General features: G+C 56.0%; 2 protein-coding genes across 5 annotated transcripts; both read right to left on the reverse strand.

The window, feature by feature from the left end:
• ARFGAP2 (ADP ribosylation factor GTPase activating protein 2) lies at nucleotides 1-10,588 on the reverse strand. Of its 2 annotated transcripts, XM_008701008.2 has the most exons (17): nucleotides 10,427-10,588; nucleotides 10,141-10,259; nucleotides 9,502-9,574; nucleotides 8,852-8,983; nucleotides 8,684-8,764; nucleotides 7,762-7,843; nucleotides 7,405-7,461; nucleotides 6,660-6,701; nucleotides 6,235-6,287; nucleotides 5,636-5,772; nucleotides 5,402-5,533; nucleotides 3,473-3,601; nucleotides 3,258-3,392; nucleotides 2,137-2,263; nucleotides 1,883-1,976; nucleotides 1,646-1,764; nucleotides 1-1,194 (listed from the first exon to the last, which is right to left on the reverse strand). In XM_008701008.2, exons 1-17 carry the CDS (start codon nucleotides 10,496-10,498, stop codon nucleotides 1,174-1,176), a joined length of 1,605 nt encoding a protein of 534 aa, XP_008699230.1. In that variant the 5' UTR covers nucleotides 10,499-10,588; the 3' UTR covers nucleotides 1-1,173. The 2 variants fall into 2 exon arrangements, with proteins under 2 accessions (XP_008699230.1, XP_008699231.1); XM_008701009.2 differs by lacking the exon at nucleotides 6,660-6,701.
• Nucleotides 10,589-11,204: 616 nt separating this feature from the next.
• Nucleotides 11,205-18,964, reverse strand: PACSIN3 (protein kinase C and casein kinase substrate in neurons 3). 3 transcript variants are annotated; one of them, XM_040639048.1, is made up of 11 exons: nucleotides 18,839-18,964; nucleotides 15,838-15,909; nucleotides 15,492-15,581; nucleotides 15,182-15,338; nucleotides 14,203-14,438; nucleotides 13,946-14,101; nucleotides 13,192-13,367; nucleotides 12,937-13,057; nucleotides 12,641-12,777; nucleotides 12,137-12,258; nucleotides 11,205-11,741 (listed from the first exon to the last, which is right to left on the reverse strand). In XM_040639048.1, the coding sequence occupies exons 3-11, from the start codon at nucleotides 15,543-15,545 to the stop codon at nucleotides 11,626-11,628; spliced, it is 1,275 nt and encodes a 424-aa protein (XP_040494982.1). In that variant the 5' UTR covers nucleotides 15,546-15,581; nucleotides 15,838-15,909; nucleotides 18,839-18,964; the 3' UTR covers nucleotides 11,205-11,625. The 3 variants fall into 3 exon arrangements, with proteins under 3 accessions (XP_040494982.1, XP_008699229.1, XP_040494983.1); XM_008701007.2 differs by lacking the exon at nucleotides 18,839-18,964 and adding an exon at nucleotides 18,164-18,320; XM_040639049.1 differs by lacking the exon at nucleotides 15,838-15,909 and having other exon boundaries at nucleotides 18,839-18,945.
• Nucleotides 18,965-23,724: the final 4,760 nt, after the last annotated feature.

The following is a 23,724-nucleotide window of genomic DNA, read 5'->3' on the forward strand; positions in this document are numbered from 1 at the left end:
TCAGACCAACAGCGGCCCACGGCCCTGTCAAGGCTTTATTTGACACCACTCTGTTTCAATACAAACAGTCCAGAAAGAAAGTAATGGTCTGTGTTGCTTCGGAGCCCTACCCCCACCCCACAGTGGGCAGGGTGGGCCCAGACTGGCGGCACAGCAGGGGGAGATGGCACCAAGGATGACACAGTGCGTGGCCTGGCGGCGAGGCCTGCAACTCTGTAGGTGGGTCAAGCTCTCACTGGGGGGTGCTGTCCAGGGCCCCCCCCAAGCCCAGGATGATACAGAAGAAAGTTGAGCCCCAAGAGCCTGTTTCTGTCCCTCATGTCCTCTGCTTCCTTGGCCAGCATTACACTCACAGCATCCAGAGCAGGGCCTAGGACAGATGAGACCCACCATGGCCACCAAGCAGGGGATGAAGGGACAGAGGGTCCTGTGCTCCACAATGGATGGTATGGAAGGACTCCGAGACACTCAGAAGTATCCCTCAAGTGATCACTGTAAAAAGGGGTGGTGAGACAGGAGAAGATCACTCGGGCCTCCAGTCTGATCCCAAATGAAACCTTTAGGTACCGGGTAAAGTTTCTAGCCCTTAGTAAGGCCCAGACCAAGGCGCTTCCCCTCCCCTGCCATCTCCCGGCACCCAGAGGCCGCCACAGGAGCAGCAACAGCAGCAAGTCCAGAGCCTCCCCCCCTCCGGGGGCTGGTCTACAGCACAACTCTTTCCAGACCTGCCCACGGGTTCCAGAGGACGGGGGCCAAGCCCCAGCCAACCTGGAAGGATCCTAGAGCTGGCAAAAAAGCCTGATACGTCTCACTTTCCCTACTTGGGGAAAGGCTGGACCCAGAAGCAGCCCACCTGAGGGAACTCCTCCCCTCGCTCCCAGTGCGGCAGGACAAGGGAGCAGCAGCTTGGGGGGCAGGATCAGAGGACAGTAATCTAGCACACGGGCCAGGGGCCGTGAGGGGAGGAGAATACAGGGCTCAGTCTACGGGCAGAGGTCAAGGCTAGAACCGCCCATCCCCCTTACCCGAGATCCTCAAAGGCCACCCCACTCACACACAACACATATAAAGTAACAATTCCTCCCCAGCTTCCACAAGACAAGCGCCCCTGGCCTTGAAGTCATGGGGGTTTTGCTGCTGTTGCCACCATATGCTTGAGCCATGGCGCCCGGATCAGTAGGAACCATAGCGATCCTGGACATGGGGGAGAAAACACAAAGTCAAGTCTCTCACCTGCAGCAGCAACCCCCACCACACCCCTGCAGGACTGGGGTACTCCGGGGAATCGGGCTTCAATCTCACTATAGCAGACATAGTTTTACATGTTGTTATGACTCAGGGAAGGGGTTGTGGCCAGATCCCAAGGGGGAAGCCCTGCCCAATCGTGAAGCCAGGGAGGAAGGAGAAAGAGAGGGAAGGTGACAAGACTGGAGAAATCAGTGCAGACATGGCATCCTCTTAGGGAGCGGCCCAGCCCCGGCACCCAGCTCGAAGGAAAGAAGCGGCCCTTCCAGGAAAAGAAAAAGCTCTCTTTCGGGCTCGGAAGCTAGCCAGTAGCAGTGCCTGAAGTGGTGAAGGCCAGCCTCCAATGACTACTCTCTACTGCTTTACCCTCCTGCCCCAGGCCAAAGAGGCCCAGCCTCACCTGCAAAGAATTCATCACTCCGTTGGCCAGCACAGCCATCTTCCCAGCCACAGACTTGACACCCTGCTTAAACTGGGCAATGTCAGCTGTGGGGAGCACATTGCCCAGTGATACGCTACCTGTAACAGCAAGGGAAAGGGAGGCTCAGAGCCCTGTGGGCAGCCCCTCCCAGCCCACGGGGTCTTCCAGCTCTGCTCACAGGCCGTGCCAGTGTGCACCTTACCCTCGCGGCCCTACCTGCTCCATGAGCTCCATCCACGTCCCCGAAGAGGTCAGAAGAGCTGATGGCACTACTACCCGACAGCTGCTGGAGGCGAGACCGGGCTTCATGCTGTGGTGAAGAAAGGGGAATGCCTGGGGATCTCTTGGCCGACGACTCAAACACTCCTTATCAGCCGAGACACCCTGGTGCTAAAGCCCAAAGCAGTGGCAAGGAGGAGGCCCCCACGCCACCTGCTGCCTCCAGGCTCAGGACGGACAACTCTCCTTACCTCTGCGTCCACCTCCCGCCCGAAGAACATGTCCGATGAGATGGCTTTGGCTCCTGCGAATTTCTGGCGCGCTTCACTGGACTCGAGGCCTGAGCTCCGGCTTTCCACCTCCCTTCTGTTTGTGACTCTGAGGGGTGGGTGTGGGATACCTCTGATCCTTCCCATTACTATCAGAGCCTAGTAGTACCAACCCCGTTACTAACAGAGCCTGAGAAAAGTGCCAGCGGCCTTCTGGGGCGGCTCGCTACGGCCCCGTCTGGCTATGGCTCTGGGACTCATAGACCCTCTTCCCTGGACGAGGCCCCTCTCCTCCCCACCGAGTCCGGGCACCAGAGAGCTTACAGTGCCTCCACCAGGGAGCGCAGACACATGGTCTCGAGGGGCCTAGTCCCCGTGCCAAACCTCTAGAGCTTCAGCAAAGTCTAGGGTGTCAGAACATCACTACGGCCGGTCTCCTCCAAGTGACAACTGGACTAACACTAGGGTGACCATAGGTCTCTGCCTGCCTGAATTCGTATCTACTCTCCTGGCATTTTCACTCTCAAAAGCATCCCAGTGTGGATGTAAAAGTGTCAGTCACTCCTACCTCCCGCCGACATGCACAGACCCTGGGCTAGGTGCTTTCTAAGTTTCGTTACATTTAATCCTTCCAGGGACTGTGTGAAATCATTACTTATGTCCCCATTTCACAAATGATTCGGTCATTTATCAGTTGAATATTGCCCAGATTAACATAAAATGAGCTTTAAAAAAAAAAACAAACAAGTAACAAGGTGACCAGAGACACATAACTCCTGGGTGGTCAGGACTGGAGCATGAAATCAGGCCCCTCCTGCCAGAGAAACAGACCTCGAACAAAGCGGCTGCTACACCTTCCGTGACGATAAGGCGCAGCTCAACCCAAAGCCGATGCCCGCACCACCTCGTCTGACAGCCACCAGCCGCGTGTGGCTACACTTACTAATACGAAATTAAAGCTCCAGTCCCTCAGCTGCACCGGCCACGTGTGGAGAGCTCAGGAGGCACAGACTTAGTGGCCGCCACACTGGACAGGGCAGATACACAGAATGTTCCCGTGCCAGGAAAATCCTGCCGGACCGTGCTGCCCTAGCCCACTCCACCTTTCTGAAATAGGCCGGATGCTTGAGATGGTCACTTCTGGCTCCTTCTCCTCCAACCGGTCCATACCCCAGGTGGCATCCGTATCCCAGCGGGAACCGAAACTTTCCCCCAAGGAGAAGGGGTTGTCCTTGTACCTGGTGAGACAGCACAGGAGCTTAGAAAACCTTGATGAGGAGCATGGTGGCCAAGTCTGCACCCCCAACAACAGCCTTACTTTGGGGGTCCCGAAGCGAAAGTACCAACATCATCAAACAAGTCGAGCTGCGAGCGGGAGGACTTTGCGCTCACAGGGGTTTCCTGCTCGATCACCTGCATCTCAGACAGCACCGAGTGAGACACGGAGCTGTGGAAACAAGCAGAGCCGCCCGAGAGCGGCTGTGAGCAGTGGTGTCGCCGCACCAGAGACGATGCCCCGCTGCTGGCAGAGCTCGGGGTTCTCTCTCACCCGGCCCCACCCAGAGCCTTCTCCCTGGGCCTGCGCCCAGGGCTGGGCCAGACCCTGCAGGGAGTGCCGGGAGCCCCGCGGAGCCAGAGCACCCCGCAACTGTCAGCACATCAGCTTTGTTTTCTCAAAGCAGGGCTTCCCTGGCAAAGGACTGTTCGTTTGCCTCTTATTTTAATAATGATGTGCACCAAATGGTAGTGCTCTTGGTCCTTAAAAACAACTCTACAGACTTGCTGCACCGGGAGCCATAACCTTTGCCAAGACGGACACTTTCACATGGAAAAGATACAAAATACCCCAGAACCAGGGAAAGGAGTCTGATGGTATCAAAGCAGGAATTCTAGAGTTTTGATGTCTCTTAAAAACCGGAACACTGGACAGCAACCCTGGCTACAGCGGGCTAGCGAGCTCCGCCGTGGCCTCACTGACTATGGCAGTCCCGTGCAGGAGGTAGGACTAGGTATTTTTACAGGTGAGAAAATGAACTCCGAGCAATGCAGCAACTTGCCTAAAGCCCACAGATCTCGTAACTGGCACAACTAGAGTTTGAACATAGAGAACTATTGATTCCAAATTCAATATTTTGGGCCTTTCTCCTCTATTTCTCTGAAAGAATTGATAAGGCTGGCTGTTTCTGCTGAATCTTTTCAGAACACGTGCCAGCCAGATTTAAGCAACTCCATTTCCGTCCATGTGCTACTTGTGTAACCCACAGCTAATCGGGGGAACATCACATTTTAATCCCAGAAAGGACTTTAGGTCTCCTCCCTTTCCCTGTTTCGGTCACAGGAATTACTGGGTGAAAGCGCCTGAACAATTTTTTCAGCTGGTTGGTTCTTTTTCGTGGGGCAGTAGAAACTTTAACTTAAACCCAGCCTACCCTATTTAAAACCCTACCATAAAATATTCACTCTTTAGGGTTCTGCCAGCTAAAAGCTGTAGATATTCTGTAATAAGTTTAGTGAAATGAACCCTTAAGATGCCTCTGTGGAGAGTGACCGAGGAGGAAAGCGAGGCATCAAGAGTTAGTACCACCTGCCCAACTCTGCCTCTTCTCACCAGGAATCCAGACAGCAACCCCAGGACCTGGTGTTGTCCAATATTCTGGTTTTTAAGAGAGTTCAAGAGGCGAGTGTTACTGAAATCTCTAGAGGGAAGCTCTTAGTGTAGAGCAAACAAAATACGTAAGAGAACCGGTCTGCAGTCCTTGTTTTGTTTTCAAGAAAACCATGGCAACATAAGCGCAGTAGTCCTCAAACAGGAAGGACACTGTCAATGCCAAAGGGCATTTGTTCTAGGGGCATTTCTGGGTGTTGGCGTGCCTGGCAGCAGTGACATTTAGTGGACAAGGATTAGGGATGCTGAGAGTCTTGCAATTCTCAGGGAGATCTTAAAAGATAAAGAACTGTCCCACCAAAGTGTGGTTAGCACCCCCATTGAGCAACAGCAGCCTACCCTCTTGAGTAGCTCGAGAAAGCACCCAATACTATGTTTCTTTCATTTAACAAACACGGTGAGCCCATACCTACTCTGTGACAAGCACTATACTCGGCACTTTAAGACAATGAGCAAAGCCATCTATCTATCTGTTCAGCCTCAGAGGAAGACTAAGCCTCAAAACCCAAGCTGCTGGGAGGAATCCGCAGCGGCTCCCAGAACACTGGCATTTCCCTGCCACACCCCAGAGCTGAGTCTCACCTGCGGGACACCAAGCCCATGCCCAACCTCTCCGCCTGTTCTCGCTTCTTCCCTTCCAGATTCTGTAGCTTCTTCTCCTCCTTCTTCCGGTCAATCTGGAGCTCCTGGTAGGCCAGGCGCATAGAAGCAACCCTTGAAAGGAATAAACCTGTCAGGAGGCCAGCTCACATCCTGACCTGTCCTACCTGCCCACCCAACCCCACGTGAGCCGGGGCCCCTTGGGCAAACACTCACATGGACTCCTCGGCCTGCTTCTTGGCATCAGCTGCCTGCTGCTCACGGAGCTTCTCTGCCACCTGGGCCTGCCGCTCGATCTCACTGAAGCTCTGACTGCTCACCTTCTGGGCCCCTAGGCCTTTCTTGGCACCCAGCTGGGAGGAGAATGATGGGATGGGGGCCTTACCAACAGCCACAGTGTCTTCTGTTCCCTCCCCAGTACGGATCCTCTAGCCACACCCCCAAAGGAAGCATTCCTTCTTAACGTTTAGGGTAAAAAATAGGGAGCCCAACCAGCATGGTCAAGAGGGAGAAGAGTGGTTCTGCTGGAGCTGGGCATGAGGTGGCTCACACAATGCCAGCAGGGGTTCGGGCCTGCAAACAGCAGGCAATGCTGACCAGGACCGGGCTGTGCCAGGCCCTCGGTGTACATAATCGCACTGACTCTTCCCAGGAGCCCCTTAAAGACAGGCATCTTGACAGCCCTTTCATAGACAGGGTTCAGAAAAGTACCTTTGCCAAAGTCACAGAGCCAGTAAGTGGCAGGGTCAAGGGGGGCATCCAGGCTGCCCGATACCCAGCTCCTAACCATTACCATACTGCCTCCCTCCACCTACCCCTTTCTTAGCTGCTGCCGGCTTCTTCTTGCCGATGAGGGAGGTTCTCGGTTCTGTGTGAGAAAGAGGATAGGGCATGAGTGGAGACGAAGGTCAGCGGCAGCGGCTCATTCCATATCATGCAGCTTCTTGGCAAGAGCTTCCACAAAGAACAGCTTCAGGCAGAGGAAGGCAAGGCTGCCACCCACCAGTTCCAACCAATGGCATTGGCAGCGTCCAAGCCAAAGACAGACATGGTTAGGCGAGGCTCCTGACTCCCAGCAGACTAAGACAAGAACCTAGACCCAAAGCACCAGAGACCATCACAGTCCCTGAACCAACACGAAGACTACTAGGCAGGGGGCAGATGTTAAATACCAGCCTCAGCTCCTACAGCAGGGAGCTGACATGCAAGGGGCTGGGCTGCCCAAGCAGCTGTTGGTTACCTCTGGCAGGGAGGACCCCTTTAGGTGACAGACACATGGACTCTAGAGAGAAAGACTTATGGCTAACAAGGGGCCCACCCCAGAGCCTCCATATAGCTCCCAAGCCCAGAGGCCAAAGTTATTCCCAGAGGCCTCTAAAGAGCTTCACTTTAGACCAAGCCATGCCATCCTTTGCATGGGCTCAGTTTTACAGTCATTCTACTAGCTTCCTGCCCCAACCCCCAAGGGTCAACAGAACAACCAAGGTCAGCAAACACACAGTTCTAATGCTGAATCAAAACTAAAGAACACTAAGGAAAGTGAAAAAAAAGAAAAGAAAAAAAGAACTAAAAGGCCAGAGATAGGCTGAGAAAGGACAGTGTTGCCTCCAGCTGTGAAAGCTGTACCCCCATCCCATGAAATAGACCAGAAAGGCCAATCTTGCCACAGACTCCAGGGTTAGGTGTCCTGTCTCATATTGGCCTCCCCACCCTTTGGCTAGACCCAGCTCCACATTCAGAGGCAGACCCCAGGCCTTGGGGGTCTGCTACCAGCTACCAGGTTTATCAATTCCAAGGGCCTGGTTCTAAAGTTCTTGCAGTTAATTCTGCAGTCATAAACTCAATCCCAGTCCTGACTCCAGAGAGGTCAGATGCTCAGTCTCCTGGGGCCTCAGTCCATGTGACCAGGCAAGAGCAGACCTGAAAAGAGCCCTGCAGGCCCACCCTCTCCCAGTGAGTCTGCACCTGCCAGGTGGCATACTGACCCAGAGAGGCTTTGGGTGAGGTACCAAGCAGGTCCATGTTGGGGCCGTGCTCCGGCTCTGTGGATGCAATGGTAGGAGTTAGGTACAAGGAACAAAGCTTGCAGCGACTTCCCCTTAAGTGATGGGTTGAGTAGGAAGGACTGGCTTTCTTCAGCCTGCTGAGGCCACCAAAAGATAAAAGGAATGCCCACCACTTTTTCCAAGGGATTGAAATGAATCCTAGCCCACCGAGAAATATAGGAACCCCCCCCACACACACACACACACACTCCAATCCCCTTGGCCAGGTGTCCCCTTCCTAGCCCCAAGTCCTCTACCAACACCAGGGCACCTGGTTGAAATCTGGACTGAACTCACGTGCCAGGCTACTGATCTCTGTAGAAGGGGCTAGCTGCTGGTTCTCTGCTGGGTCGGGGACTGGTACTTTCCAGGCAGGGGGCTGAAAAAGAAGCCAGATCACAGAAGCTTGGATGAGCCGCTCCTACTGGCAAGGAGCGCCAAGAACCCACAGGTACCTTGTGGGTATGAGACACTCCTGCAAGCCCATGAGAAAAGAAGACCGGAGGCTAGTGAGTAAAAGGATAGCTGCTACTGACGATGGAAGAAAGAAACAGGGAATTCGCAGCCACCTCCACCCCTCTGCTACTTACTCTGAGCCAGAGCTCATTCCCCTAATTTCACAACAACGAACAACTATTACCACCTGCCAAGCACAAGTCTAAAGGCTTTTCACATAGAAATACCCTTAATGATCATGACAAACCCTGTGAGGTAGCGGTAGCCCTTTTAGAGACACAGGATTTGACAGGTTAAGTGACTTGGCCACCATCGTAGAAATGCTACGGAGAGGAGAAGGAATTCAAACTAAAAGTCTGACTTCAGCACCCAGTTCCAGCAGACAGGAAACCTCCTGCCAGAGGCGCGTTGCTGGGGAGGGAACCCTTTCATTGTCCCTAACCACAGTACCCTTCTCATGGGAAAAGAATCCAGGAAAAGTTGCCTGGAGCTCCTGACACCTCTTGAGCTCTCAAGAAGCTGCTTCTCCTCCTCCCTACTATCCCAGTGTATAGGGGTCCGTTCCTAAGGAGGGCCACACTGCACACCTACTCATAGGAGGAGGAAACCCCTGGGCCTACCCAGTAGTGGGACATAGACATTCCCTGGCTGAGGTCTCATACCAAGGTGAATGGACTCCAAGCCACATGATCACAGGCCTTGGCCTGGTAAGCAGGCCACCTGCCAGCAACAATCATGTGAAACTTTCCTTGTGGGCACTCACTTGAGTGTGTTCCGTGAAGAAATCAGAGTCCTTCTTCTCTGGGGAGTGACTGGGAGCACTACTCATATTGTCTATCCAAAGCTAGAAGGAAGAAGACACCCTTGAAACACAGGGCTCTGAATATTCCCACTCACCCCACTACCTTAGCCCCGGGGAACAGGCACTTACGTCAGTACCATGCCTAGCCAAGGCTGCACTCCCCAGCTGCCGGATCTTTTCCCGGTACATCTGGGCGGCTCGGCTATTATATTTGGTGTTGGCATCACTGGCCGTACATCCGTGTTGGCGGAAGAAAGCTGTCTGGAGAGCCAGGAAGAGCGAGCATGCTACAGGTGATTGCCCAGGGCAAAAGAGGCATCCCCTTGTAACAGCCGGTTATTATTTATACATGATAAATACAACCTACTGACACCAGCAGTTTTTTTCACAGAGGTAAAGATCCTCAGAAACACCTGCAAAAAAAACGGCCTCCCATCCTCTGCTATGACTGACTGGCCCTCAGCCCTCACTCAACCCTGCCTGAAGATAGCATGCCATCCTCATGGTGCCCATCCTCATCCAGGCTCACAAGATCTGAATGAATGTGGAGGCCCCAACTCCTTTAGCCTTTCCCCAAGAACCTCTGTCCAGTTTAGTTTGAATCCGAAGCCCATTTAAGAAAAACCAATTTCCAAGTTTAGATAATAGTGTACAGTGTTGCTAAAGACCAGAAAATCCTCTGAAAAGAGGAAAGACAGGGCCTCCTAGGAAGACACTGTAAAATTAGTGTACCCAGGCAGAAGAATGGGGGTGGGGAGGATGGTAAGAAGGAGCTTTACCGCATTGGCATTTCCGCCGACCTGCATACACCTCAGCTGGAACCAGTTCCAATTGAAATCCAACTCTGTGGACCTGCGTGCAAGGGCTGCATGTCACCCACCAGCAGATATCAGGAGACGCTTCCCTGGCAGACCCATACCTGTCATTTGGCCTCGGGCTGCAGTAGGCACCCAGAAAACATTAATCAGCCACCACCCTATTTCCTCCACTCTACCTGGTCTGTAAAAGATTTGCTCTTCAATTACCTGGTCAAAACACTACTAATTATTGTTGAGATCCAAAAAGAGGTCGAATTCTCAAGCACTCAAGCTTGGATTTGTCTTTCCCCTTAAGGACGGTCATAGTCTCATTCCAGACATACTCGACCAAAAAGATCAGCAACAAGGTCAATGCAGCTAACTTTTCCCCTGAAACTAATACTCACAGTGTCAAGTTTAACCAACAGGAAAGAAGGCAATGTTAACCTATAGGCAGACACAAACCGGCTGTGTGGCAAAGGGCCCACACAGGCGGCTCCCTCCCACGGGCGACCACCGGACCCCTCCCGGGCCAAGTGGTCCAGTTGAGACAGCCACTCTCCCTTGATGAGCCCATAGCCCCAGCCGGGAAGCAGCACAGCAGCCGCAAGAAGACCCCACCTGATGAAGCTGAGATGGACGCCCAGGGAGCGGTGCACCCCAGAACAGTCAATGCACAAGAAAACACCATACGTGATGCTGGCCCAACTCGGATTCTTGGCGCCACAGTCGAAGCAGGCCTGGGTGGAGGAGGCGATGAGCCAATGGTCAGGGGCCCCGAGTCGAGGCCGGGCGAAGACACGCCAAGGAAACAGCCCACGTCCGCCTCTCTCCCTCCCTCAGGCCCCAAGGGAGACAGAATCCGTCTCCACCAGCGCCGGACCCCACGCGCCTCCCGCTCGCGCACCTTATTGGTCGGAATCCCGCGAAGCCGCTTGAAAAGAGTCTGGATTTCGGTCTTGCTCGGTTCCGCCGCCATTTTCTCTCCTTCCCAGACACCAGCGCGACCGACGGGTCCTGTTGCGGGCCAATCCGCGGCCGGGAAGGCGGGACACCGGATCAGCGCCACCAGCGCCCTCGGCAGCCGAGGGGTGGGGCGATTTGTCCCGATCTGGACCAATGAGCCGCCGGCGGAACCGGAGCGCAGACGGCGGCAGCCCGGGACTCTACGATGGTCGCAGGATCCACGCCGCACCTCGCCGGGGCCAATCCGCAGCCAGGGCGGAGCGACGGCTCACCGGCGGACCCAAACCTCGCGCGAGCGCCGCCCGGACTCCCCGCCACCCCCGGCAGGTGGCGCGACCTCCCAGAAGGCCAGGGCTGCGAGGCCCGGGGCAGGTGGCCGGGGGCCTCAGCTGGGGCCAGTTCCCGAGGGATGAGTAATGATGAACAGTTCTACCAAGCACTCCTGGTCCCACCGGCATGAACAGGAAGACAAACCGGCTGGGCTCCCGTCCATCCCAGAACTCAGTACCCAGCCTCCAACCTCGGCGGGCTCACACCAAGCCCAATCTTGAGTACCTCCCACCCCAGATTAAGATCCCCAGAGCAGATACCAAGCTGGCAAACCTTTGCCCATAACACACTCTAGGCCCACAGACCTCCCCACTCGGTGCCTCCCTCCAGATGCCCTCTGCAGCCTGGTGAGGGTGGATTATCAGAAAAGATGCACTCACGCCTGACAGTGCTTTTTTTTCTTCCAAGTTTAATACACACCAGAACAAACCACAAGAGAGTGCTGCTAGCCCAGAACTACACTCACCCCAAGACCACCCCAGGAACCTCAAAACACTGAGACCAGGAACTGGGTCCACAGCTCCTGGGGAGACCCACCCATTCCTGGAGAGGCCCTGGCACCCTTGAGCCCTTCTGTCACTTCCTGACCTCCCCATCTTCCCCTCAGCCTAGCCTCAGTTGACCCTGCCCTACCAGTCCCTTCCTAGATGCAGGCCTCTCCCCTCCCTGGATCCCAGGACTTCCTCCCTCCTCAGTGGACAGAAGGGCAGCAGGGGCACCATGGTCCAGGGCCCTCGGGTCCGGCTGTCCATGAGAAGCTGGGCTCTGATGCAGGGTGGAGAAACGCTGCAGAAGGGCTGTCACGGGAGGTCAGGCCCCCACACATTCCACGTAATTGGCAGGGTACAGACCAATGCGGCCACTCTGCAGCTGGCCCTGGCACCAGCCCTGCTCATCCTCCTCGCTCATCTTCAGCAGCTCCTCCCCTGGGGGAAAGGGGATTCGTCACTGCCCATTGCCCTCTCCCAGCCCTGATCCTGCAACTGGGTCAAGGACTGAGGAGGAGGGGGTTAGTAGGAGAACCCAGCTAGGAGAAGAGACATGCCTCAGGCAAAGAGAGGTCACAGTCAGCAAGCCACCCCACCCCCAGACCCTGAATGCATCAAGCAGGCCCCAGCTGGTGACTCTGAGAGGGAGGGGAGGGCTCAGAGCAGACACTCCGACTCCTGGGGGCTGGACCCAGAGCAGCCTTTAAGATCAGACAACTGGCCCTTGGGAAATAGGCATCAGGCTTCCCTTTTCCACACCCCTGCTCAGGCTGTAAAGGAGGGGAGGGGGTAGCTGAAGCCTGGAAAGGAACAGGAAAGGGGTCCCTGGGTACCTGCTCGGAAGCTCAGCTCATCAGCTTCCTGGCCGGCGTAGTCATAGAGCGCCCGCACCCGCACCCCAGGGGCAGCCTTCCGGGGATTGTCCTCATCGGACCACTCCTCATCCTGCCCACCACTAGAGAGGGGAGACAGAAGGCAGCGGGCTCAGGGCATGAGGACCACCTTGAGCAAGAGAGCCTAGGACCCAGGGCCAAGGGCTCGCCCTCTGGAAGAACCCTGGGAAAGGCAGGTGGGAAAGAACTGAAAGATCCTAGTCTGACCTCTGCCACGCATGCCCGTGAGCTTGGCATGCTTCCCGCCACCCAGGGCTGACGTGAGCAGTAGATGAGCGCGAATGTGGGAACCGCCTGGCAAAGCTAAACCACCATGAACACTGGCATCATGACAACTACTAAGTAGGTCCTAAGGTTCCTGGCACCAAGTTTCAACCCACTTCAAAGAGGGCAGGGTGGGGGGCAGAGCTCTTTCTTTCCCACAGCCAGGTTTCTGGCTCTCACCCTGGGGACCCCGGGGACTGGGGTGGGGGTGCAGCGCCATCTCTTGTGGGCACGATGCTGGTCAGAGTAACCTCATCAGGGCTCCGGCCACCCTTCTCCTTCCTGCTAATTGTCCTCTGTGTATCCAAGGACCACTCCTGTGGGGACAGTGCTTAGGGTCAGGCTGGGCTGCAGGCTGTGGTGGCAGCCAGAGCCATTCAGACCTTCACCTATTCCATCCCAAGCCCTAGCCTCCCTCCTGAGGTCCAGGCTGAGCCCACCGCACCTCCCAGCGCCAGCCGGCCCAGAACACTGACCTCGAACTGCGGCCAGTTCATGGCCATGCCGGGCCCGTGGGTACTGCGCCACCAGTGCAGATCCTCTTCATCGCTGGCCGCCTCGATGCTCTGATGCAGGTCTCGGTGCAGTTCGTGGAACCTGTGGCCCAAGGCACAACCTCAACCTGGGGAACCCTGGGCCCCAGTCGCCCCCCCCAAAGTCATTCCGCCTGGCCAGAGATGGAGCAGACCCAGCATTACCCCCGACCTCCACGCCCGCCTCACAGGCCGTACCTCTCACTGCTGGAGAGGTCGAGGTGCTGGTGTAAGGTCAGCAGCATCTCCTTGAAGAAGCGCAAGCGCTGGCGCTCCGCGGCCTGGCAGGTCTCAAAGGCCTGCTCCATGTCTTCCATGTAGCGCGGGGTGTAGCGGTGCAGCTCGGCCAGCGTCTGCTCGTAGTGGGTTTTCATCTGGGTGGGCGAGGAGGGGCCCGGTGAGGACCAGACCTTCACCCACTTAGGACACCGCTAGTATTTGCGCAGCACAGCTACGGACAAGACCCTGGGCCAGGCCCCAGCCGCAATCAGGCCGCAGACCAGCTCCTGCCCACCAAAAGCCCAGGAGCCAAACAGGGGAGGGGACACTTGGGCACAGAGTCACAGAGGCTGGTGAGTGAAGATGGAGCGTGAAATGAGGTCCACCTCGAGGGAGCGGGTGGGAGAAATCAGAAAAGACTTCATGGAGGAGGTAGAAAATGAGAAGCAGCTATGCAGAGCTGGAGGACAGGGTGCTCTGGTAGAGCAGGCAACGTGAGAGCTTGTCCTGGCCGGGGCTGGCAGGGAGACACAGCGGAGGGAAAGGAGCTGGAAGGTCTCCTCAACTGCTAAGATCCTCCCCAAGTCTGAAACTGAACCATTTCTTCCCCTGGGTAAAGCATCAGCTTTTCTCTGGCTTCTCTTTTAAACGATGATCTAGAGAGCGGGTGTCCCATGAGGATGAGAGCGTTACGAGTGCTGGGCCTGGGAGAGGCGTTCCCACCACCCAGTACCTTCTCGGCCTCCTTGGCGCAACGTTCCACCCGCTCCTGCAGTTTGCGCAGCTGCTCCTGGGAGACGGTGCTGTCGGCCTTTGCATGGCTCTCCCGAGTCTGGGCTGTCTTCTCCTCCTTCCGTGCTGCATGGTAGCTCTTCTTGGAAGCCTCCACCTGGCACGCACGGTGACCAATGTGGACCCTGCAACGCCAAGCCCCAGCCCGCTCCAGCCCCGGGGCAGATTCCAGAAGGGACCCATCCCTCCCAGGCTCACCTCCTTCAGCCTCTTGAGCCAGGGCTTCTGGGCCTTACGGAAGCCGTCCTCGGCAGCCCGGCTCTCGCGGAAGCCACCCAGCACAGGCCGGTGGAAGGCCCCCCGCTGCCAGGAGCGCACCCGCTCACTGTCCTGCCCCTGCAGCTTCTCCCGCACCTCCAGGTGCAGCGCGCTCAGCCTCTCGGCTGCCGTGAAGAAGGCGTGCCAGGCCTTTTCCAGCGTGCCGTACTGGGGGCCTGCAGGGAGGGATGGGCTGGGACCAGGCCAGGGACATGGCCAGAAATGAGCCCACCCACCCCCCACCCCAGGGTGCTGCCCTGGGTGCCAGGCCCGCAGCAGGGGATGCAAAGATGAACCACAAAGATGTCAGCAGCTACTTATGGATATACGAGATTTCACTGAATCCTTATCCACCACCATGAAAACAGTGTCACGATCAACATTCAACAGGCGAAAAACAGCAGTCCAGAAAAGGGAAGCTAATTACCCAAAGCATTATAGCTACAAGTTAATTGCCCAAAACACTACAGCTGAGACTCAAACCCAAATCTGTGGCATCACCCACTACACTCTATGCTTCAGAGGGAAGAACGAGCTTGTTAGGATGGAAAGATCCCCAGCTCCTGAGTCAAAAGGCCTAGGTTCAAGTTTCAGCTTTCTAGCTGTGTGACTTCAGACAAGTCACCTAGCCTCTCTGAACTTCCGGACTGTCCTCTAGAAAATGGGTAGAACAGGACCCTCTCCATCATAGCGCTGTTAGAAACATCAAAATAACTCATGACCATACTTTGCAAACTCTTAACAGCTAGGTTATTCTTAACAACTGTAAGAATAACCAGGAAGCTCTTCCCTCTTCAAAGGGAAGGCATACACGGAATCCTCAGACTTCCCGTAAGAGGTACAAAAAAGAAGCTGCCTCCCCTGATCTCCCCACCCTCAACAGCCCTCTGCTCCCGGCGAGGCCCAAGCGCTGGCTCACCCTTTTCCACGGTGCCCCGCCACTTGCGGGCCCAATCAGCCAGCTGCTGGGCATAGGCCTTCTCGATACGGGCACGCTCCTGGAAGCAGCTGACCAGGTCCCCGCATAGCCGATGCCCATCCTCCACCCGCTGCACGGTCCGCCTATAGTTACCAGCCTGGGGCGGACAGGAGAAAGGCGGTGTCACCGGGGAGAAGACCCCTCCAGGGCTAGGGCTGACAGCTAGGCTCCTCTCCTGGACAGGTGGCTGGGCCCGGGGGGGTGGGGGGCATTTCAGTGCCACCCCCAAACCTAGGACCCAGCTGCTCACCTCCCAGAAACTGCCCTCCAGGGCCTCCCCTCCAGCGTCTTCCTCTGGAGCCATGGTGTCCCTGCAGCACGGAATGGTGGCGGATGGGGGCTGTGGAGGGCAGAGAGGTAAGAAGGGAAGCCAGATACACACTTTTGGGGAGAGGAAAAGATCCTCTCCTATCCCTGGACTTTGTCCCCACTGCTATCCCCACCATCCAAGGAACTGTCAGAGCTAGGACTCCACAGGTGGGAGTCTGGAAGGCACCGGGAGGGGCTGGGATAGGGGAAAGGATGGCCACTTCAGAGCTTCTCCTTGGGCCCTGAGTCTGCCCATCCCCTCCCTGACCCAGCCTCATTCCACCTACCTGGGCCCTAGAGATCACTTCAGGGACCTGATGTCCAACTCTCAAAGCTGCCGCTGTGGTTCTGCCTTGAGGCTGACAAAAGCAAGGCGGGGGTGAGGGCGGGGACCTAGAGCGTCTAGGGCGGTGCCCGGCCCCCCGATATAGCAACTGCTGTCAGAAGCGCCGGATTCCAGCCAGGAGAATGCCAGGCGGGTCACAGGATCCAGCTGGGGATTAGGTGGCGGGCGGGGGTGGGTGGTGGGCAGAGGGCCCCGCTGCCCCCCTTCCACACTACAGATGAGAGGGGAGGATACCTGCCCACGCCGGGCCCTGTTGCCTTTCCCCGAACAACAAGACCACCCTTTACCAGACCAGGCAGAGTCGGAGGATACCCGGCCACACTCCAGTGACTCCCTTTGCCCACAAGAACAGACTGGGAGCCAGGAGGCCTGAGTCCGATCTTGGCCAAGAAGCTGAACAAGTGTATTTTACTGCCCTCCCCTAAGGAAGCCTCGGCTCCCTGGTAAGGCGGCGCCTCCTGGTCTTCTGTGCCAGGGCTGGTCTCAGACTCACACCAGGCAATGAGCAAGAAGCGCGAGGGGCCTGACAGTCGCAAGGGACATTCATCCTGTTCCACAGCATCCAGTGAGGTCCCACAAGCCTCCCTGGGTAATGAGTAACTCAGCCCCGCCCTCAAAGAGCCCAGAGTCTGGGCAGCATGGGGGAGTCAGACAGGCCATCAGCCAATTTTAAGAGTGTGCTCCAGAACCGTAGAGGAGGGCAAGGCAGATTCCAACCCCAGAGCCACCACCCCAGAGGCTAGAGGACACAGTGGCACGCGGCCACTCCCCTCCTGCCTCTTGGCGGCAGCTCAGCTGTCCCTAGCACTAACTCAAGCCCCTAGAAGGAAACCGCTTCCTCCTCTGAGCAAGCCCAAGGGACACCGCCGAGCCCAGGAGGACAGAGTACATGCCCGCTGCCCCCAAAGCAGGGCTCTATCACACTGCTCCCCTCCAAACCGACAAGCCACTATCCATCCTTCAAAACTCAAACTGAGGCATCTTCTCCAGAGTCTCCCGGACTCCATTCACACAGCCCCTTGTGAGCCCTCCATCAGGCTATATATTATATATTCCAATGGATCGTCACTAACAGGAGAGGATCTGTCCCCAGTCTTTGACAGAGAGGGTCCAATTTGTATTTCTTCGGGCACTGGAGTTGGTAGCTGAATGAAGAAACAAATGACACCCACCTAAGGACCAGGAAACCTGCTGGCTGTGGCAGCTGTGAGAAAGCTTGTCTAGGTGGGATCCAGCCCTGAGCTAGAGAGAGAGCTGTGGCGTGCAGCGGAAGGGCCTGGGTACAGAGCAGGAGAGGGACAGAACGGCTGGCCCCCAGGCTCCTCAGCACTTCCCCTTGCTGCCCCTTGAGTCTGCCCCATTTACCCAGAAAGGACTTGCCAACCAGATGGAGAGAAACAGGACTGCAGCTGTAAATCACAGGGCCTTCGGAGCTGTCCCAGTCAGGCATCCAGGGGCCTGGGCCCCCTGCCTGCTCCAGCCTCCAGGCTCTGGCTCTGGCTCCCGGGAGAGCTGCCCCCCACCCGTTCCCTTTCTCTGGCCCCAGAACAGAGCAAGCTGTGTGTGCAAGGCTGGCACTGCTCCCTCCGGCCTCCCAGAGCAAACACAAGCCCGAGTCCCAGGCACAGCCAGGACCCACAGCCCTGGCTGGATCGAGCTATGGGGGTGGGGCCTGCATGCCATGAGAAGCACCCTATGCCTCCTGACTTCAGCAGAGACCCAGTTCTGGTCCCCAGAACACACTCTGCCACAGGCAAGAGCCCGGAAGGCAGATAATTAATGCTGGGAAGCCCAGGTAGCCCAGTACCTACTGGGCCTGCAGAAGTCTGCGGGGGCTTGGCAGGGTCTCCTCAGAGCTGCCTGGGCCAAAGCAGAAAGTCCTGAGACGCAGGGAAGAACCCACTCTCCCTACCTAAGGCAAGTAGGTACCCCTCCACCCCCACTCCGCGCAGACCAGCCCCCACCTTCCCAGAAGCTGGGGGCATGCCCCTGGGAGGGAGCACTGCCATCCTGCCCTGCCCGTCCTCCTGAGTCACAGGCTGCGCCCAGGGGCTTCTGCCAGCGGCCCCTCCCGGCCGTCCGGCAGCCCTAGGATGTGGAGGTACAGTTGCGGGCGGCCCATTGGTCCAGAGAGAGGTGCCTAGGCTAGAGTGGTTGGAACCAGCAGCCAGAGCCGGCCCAGAGGGTGGGGGAAGGGGTGGCGCAGGGAAGGGGAGGAGGCAGGGCGAGGGAGGGGCATAACAAAGGGGCACTTTTGGAAACCCGACCTGCCGCCTGAGGTGCCTGCTCCCTGATGACGCACTCCAAACCCGGAGCCTCCACACCAAACCTCGGAGCCCAGTGGCTGCCCGTCTCTGGCCGCAACCCTTATGGACGGCGCCCTTCGACCGGCCCTCCTGCCGGTCCGGAGCTGCACAACTCGGAGCCGGTGGAGCCCACGCGGAGCGGCCGGGCCAGGCCCAGCCATGGAGGCTCTAGGACTTTTTGGACAAACTTGTTGAACTTGGTCTCGGCGGGGGTGGGGCCAGCCGCTCACCGCTGAGGGGAGGGGGCGCACCCTGCCTGGGCCAACCCGGCCGTGGACTCCAGAAGGTGACCCGGGGCAGCGGCCCAGAAATTAGGGCTCTTTGCAAAGAGCGAGGGGTGCCCGGGGCGTTTGGGGGCCTTTGAGGAGCCCTATGAGATGGTGTGGCCCTCCAGCCCCGACGCCCCCTTCTCCTCCTCGGGCCTGGAAATCGCGGGGTGCGTGGCGCAGCGGATGAGACACCCCCTCGGCTCGGCTCGGCGGCAGCTCTTCCCGTCCTCGCGCTGAGTGGGGTAGCCGGGGGCGCCCAGCGCGGGAGTCGGTCCCATTGCAAACTTCAGGAGCGGGAGGAGAGAGCGGGATCGACTCGCGGCTCCCGCTGCCGCCTCCCCGCGGTTCGCGTCCCGGCAGCACTCACCGCGTTCTTCCTGGGCGTCTCGGCGGGTGGGGGTCCGGCCACGCTCCGGCCGGAGTCCTGCCGCTCCCGGGCCGGGGCCGCCGCCTCCCGGAGCGCGCCCGGCCCTCCCCCGGGAAGCCCGGCCCCCGGCCCCGCCCTCTCCTCGCCGCAGCGGCCCCAACCCCACCCGCCAGAGGCTGAGGCGCAGGGGCTGCAGACATCTCCGCGACCCGCGGCTCCCGGAGCGCGGGCCGTGGGGTATCGGCTCCAACAGGAGAAGCGCCAGGGCCCGCTCCCCAGGGTGGCGCCGCGCCGCAAAAGGGAGTCGGATTACGGCTTTGCCGCTCCGGCCTTTGCAGAGCCTGGGAGACCGGTGGAAGCGGGAAGGGATTGGGCCTGCCTGGATACCCCTTGGAGGGAGGCCTTGGCCGGGGTGGGGGTGGGGGGTGGGGGCTACGCTGCCTTAACATTTTTTTGCCAAGCACATCTTTTTATAAGTTAGTTCCGGCGAGGCTCACATCCACCCCCTTTTAAGCATTAGGATTCCCATTGTACAGATGCGGAAACTGAGGCCCAGAGACCTTAGGCAGCTTGCAAAAGATCTGTAGTCGGGCAAGACCCGGATTCCAAAGCCGTGCCCTTTCCATGCACAGCCCTGCCTGCCAATCTCGAGGCGCATTCTGAGGACTGCGTGGGACACGCGGTGGGGGTGGGGCAAAAAGTCAGGAGCTCCTCCCCCTCAGTGTTCTTATTCCCAGATTTTGTACCACGATTCATTCTTAAATCCCTTCGTCCCTCCACCCGCTTTGTCATTCATCAGCTTTGGCAGATTTTTCCACATCGCCACGCTGCCACCCCACCCTTAATAAATCCCTTCTCCCTCACCCTCTTTGCCCCCACCCTGGGATTTTTCGCAGTCTGCCTGTCTGTTATTTTTATCCACTGGAGCGGTCCAAGAATGTTCCGAGGCTGACCTAATCGCCACCTGCTTGGCCTCTCCGTCCCTCCCGATCCCTCCTGGGCCGGGAGACCCGACCACCGAGCCCTCGGCCTGGCAGGAGAGAAGGGGAGCGGGTTAGCAGGGTCTAACGCCCCCGGCGCTCGGAGGGTCCTGATGGCGCAAATTCGCAGGGAATTGGAGAGCCCCAGCGTGCTCCGAGGAGTGCGCCCCCAGGGGGACGGCGTGGCGCTCTGGGAAGCCAAGAGCCAAGCTGTTCTCTCCCCAGCACGTACTCTTCGTCCCCACTCCCCGCCCCACCACCACTCCCTGAGGAGTGTGAGTGCGTGTGCGCGGATTTTTAAATTGCAACTTTAAAAATAGCAAAAGTATGTTTCTGAATCCGAGAGGAATCGTTGATGCGGTCTTTATGCAGATAAATCCGCTCATACAATGGAAAAGGGCCCTGAGAGAATGAATGAGGGTAATTTCAGGTGATAGTATTGGCTGCTGAGGACTGGGCTGCTCCACAGTCCTAGTGGGAGGGTGAAACTGTGGACATCCAGGACGCACCGCGTTTGGCAAATCCTACCTGCGTAGTGGATCCTGGCCTTGGCTGCTCATAGGGTGTGTACCCAGCAGGATGTGGCTTCTGAAACCAGATTCAACGCCCAGTCTCTGTTGGGGCATGAAAAAGTCCCTTTTTTTCCATATTTCTGTTTCTACCTCTATGAAACATGACAGGTGACCCAGCTGACCTCCCAAATGGACCGTGTGCCCCAGCTAATTACTGATTGTAAAAGCTGTAAATGAGAGGAGCTGGGCTAATCTACAATGACAGCTATACTGTTCTGTATTATTTTAAATCAGTTAACATCCCACCTAGTGCCCGGGGGCCTTTAGGCACCTAGACAGAAAGTGTGAAAACACAAGAATGAAATTAATTGCAGGAACCGCCTATTAAAACCCCATTAAAAACAAAGGCTGCAAGCCAGACTGGCATCTGGGAAAGCCAGGCCAGAGAGAGATTCAGGAAACAGGGCTGTTCCTCAGATCACAAGGAGAAGGGGATATGGATTGGAAAGCATCTGGCTTCTCTTAGATTTCAATCTGGAGGTAGAAAGCAGAAATACTGCAGCTGATTTTAATTGCCCTTAAGGTACCATAGGGGAAAAAAAAATAAACTAAAACCCAGAGCATACGGAGCTGTTTCAAAGGTGAAAGGAGACAGAGCCGCCTTTGGAAAACTAACCCCCTGCTAGTGCTGTCCCCAGGGCTCAGATTTCTGCACTTTGCGGCCAGAGAGACCCTACACACCCATACGGCTCCATCCGCACAATCCTGAACTCGAACAGGGTTCAAGATGAGATGCCCGAGGTCAGAGGCTGGATAGACAGAAACCGAGAGGCAGCCTGGCTCAGGGCACCAGCTGGCACATTGGTCCAAAGCCTAAGCCCACAGCACTCACAGACTTGCTCACCTTGAGTTTCTGGAATGTCCTAACCACTGTACCTTTATTTGTTTATTTATTCATTCGGTCAACCAGTCGAGAAATCATTTGAATTTTTGTTCTATGCTAAGCCCTCTGCTAGGTATTGAGAATACAAGATAAATAAGGCACAGTCTTAAGTGTAGGTTAATGATACAGTGTGGGTAGGAAGTACTTTGGGAAAACAGAGCCGGAAGAGACCACCCTTCACCAGGGGATGACACGTGATTGGGCTTGATGAGCAGGAATTAGTCATGTGGAGAGGCATTGCAGGCCTGAGCACCAGGGTGTGCCAAGCCCCAGAGGTGTTAGCATATGACTTGGTGATCCAGCAATTTTGCTTTTTGGAACCTACCCTAGACAAACATGTGTAGAAGTGCAGAAAAGGGTACAAGGAGGCTTGCACGCAGTACTGTTTGCAGTAAGGGAAAACTGGAAGCAAACATCCATCAAGAGCCTGCTGGTTGGCCTGTCACCGAGGTTCATAGGTCAGACAGTGTCGAGAGGCCCCGGCCCAGGAACTCCCTCCAGGGACAGGGTGGTGGGGCCCAAGCCCTACCCCTCAGAGTGGCCCACCAATGTGGCCACTTAAAAAATCCTGTATATACACCAGAGATTTGGAAATAACGATAAACACCAAAGTGTAGGAAAGAAAAAAAAAAAGATTGAATAACCTAGAGTTCATTCATACTATGGCTAACTCTGAAGCACAAGGTAGATAGACATGTGTTCTTTTTTTTTTTTTTTTTTTTTTTTTGTAGATTGATTTATTTATTTTAGAGCAGGGGGAGGGGCAGAGGCTGAGTGCAGAGCCCAACTCAGGGCTCGATCTCATGACCCTGAGATCATGACCTGAGTCAAAACCAAGAGTGGGACACTTAACCAACTGCACCACCCAGGCACCCCGAGATGTGTTCTTATATGAAGAGCTCCAAGACCCTGCCGAATGAAAAAGACAAAATGCAGAACACACAAAATCTTCAGAGACTAGATACCAAGCTCACTTTGGTGGCTATCTCTAGGGAGAGGTCTAGAATTGGTAAAAGAGATTTCTACAGTGTTAGAAAATTAGCAATGAGCATGTACTTATATGCAAAGTGTATAATAAAGAGTTTTTAGGAAATCATGAGTGGGGGCACCTGGGTGGCTCAGTCGTGAAGTGTCTGCCTTCGGCTCAGGGCGTGATCCCAGAGTCCTGGGATCGAGCCCTGCATCAGGCTCCCTGCTCTGCTGGGAGCCTGCTTCTTCCTCTCCCACTGCCCCTGCTTGTGTTCCCTCTCTCGCTGGCTGTCTCTCTCTCTCTCTCTCTCTCTCTGTCAAATAAATAAATAAAATCTTAAAAAAAAAAAAAGGAAATCATGAGTGGGTCTTATTGTCTAACACAGGGCTGTCCACATGGAATTTTCTGCAATGGTGGAAATGTTCTATAGCTGCACTGCCCAGTACAGTAACCACTAGCCACCTGTGGCTATTTCACACTTGTAGTTAGGAACTGAATTTTTAAGTTAATTTAATTTTAATTAATTAAAATTTTAACAGCCACATGTGGCCCGTGGCAATTGTATTGGGCGGTTCCAATCTAGACTACCTAGAATATTGAGTTCAGGATGGGGTGGAGGCAGACGGAAGATGAAGCTGGAAATGAGTTGAGATGGAATAGTGAAGATTTGCGAGGTGGGCTGAGGAGTTCGGACTTTATCCCACAGGCAGTGGGAAGAGCCTGAGGGAGGGGCTAGAGGAGATTTCTCTGAAGAAGTCTGGCAGGCAGCCCTGAGAAGACGCCGAGGAGAGCAGGCAGAGAGGGCTGCAGGCTGGCTGTCTTTTTGGAAGGCTGCTGTGTTACTCTTTGTGGCCTCTGGACATTGCCCCAGCATTCCTGACGGACAGCTGAGTAAAGTATTCTGGTTCAATGGCTATGTTTTTGTTAAGATCTCAGGCAACCCCAGGTAGAAAAACTGGTCAGAGTTCTTGAGAGGGGCTACCCTCAGTGGGGGAAGCTATTCTGGGCAGGAAGAACAGCAGATGGATGGCATTAGAGTCAAAAGGCATAGCAGGCTTCTCCAGGGTCAGGAATTTCCCCGGGGCAGATTCTTTGGAAGGTGCCCTGAGCTGCCAGGGCCCAGCCCAGGTATCAGCTCAGTAGGCGAAGGGTTCTGTTCAGGAAGCCTGCCCTGGTTCATTTGGGCCCTTCTCTAAAGTCCCCTGGGGGCCTCCTGATTGGCCAAAGAGGTTCCATTTATTTAGCTGACTTTCAAGGAACACCCATGATGCCAGACACCAGGCTGGGTGCTTGGTCCGCAATGTAAACAAAGCAGACACGCCCCTTGGCTTTGTGGGGTTTTCCACTCAAACCAAATAAAGGCCTGCATACGTAGTTACAAATCGTGGTAAGAGTTCTAAAGGAAAAAAACATTTAAGATATAGTGCTATGAGAGAATAGGGGGAGCATAATTTCAATGAGGGGAGGGTCAGAGAAGATCT

Source organism: Ursus maritimus, unplaced genomic scaffold (genome assembly GCF_017311325.1).
Source record: "Ursus maritimus isolate PB19 unplaced genomic scaffold, ASM1731132v1 scaffold_23, whole genome shotgun sequence".
Classification (NCBI taxonomy): domain Eukaryota; kingdom Metazoa; phylum Chordata; class Mammalia; order Carnivora; family Ursidae; genus Ursus; species Ursus maritimus.

What these genes read in the sequence shown, in the direction of transcription:
- PACSIN3 (XM_040639048.1), bottom strand. Translation starts at nt 15,545, where the DNA reads ATGGCTCCAGAGGAAGACGCTGGAGGGGAGGCCCTGGAGGGCAGTTTC. An exon ending in GACCTCTCCAGCAGTGAGAG is followed by an intron (nt 13,058 to 13,191) that starts GTACGGCCTGTG and finishes CTTGGGCCACAG; the next exon opens with GTTCCACGAACTGCACCGAG. An exon ending in TGAGCTGAGCTTCCGAGCAG is followed by an intron (nt 11,742 to 12,136) that starts GTACCCAGGGAC and finishes CCTTTCCCCCAG; the next exon opens with GGGAGGAGCTGCTGAAGATG.
- ARFGAP2 (XM_008701008.2), bottom strand. Translation starts at nt 10,498, where the DNA reads ATGGCGGCGGAACCGAGCAAGACCGAAATCCAGACTCTTTTCAAGCGG. An exon ending in GGATGGAGCTCATGGAGCAG is followed by an intron (nt 1,765 to 1,882) that starts GTAGGGCCGCGA and finishes TTGCTGTTACAG; the next exon opens with GTAGCGTATCACTGGGCAAT. An exon ending in GAGTGATGAATTCTTTGCAG is followed by an intron (nt 1,195 to 1,645) that starts GTGAGGCTGGGC and finishes CCCCATGTCCAG; the next exon opens with GATCGCTATGGTTCCTACTG.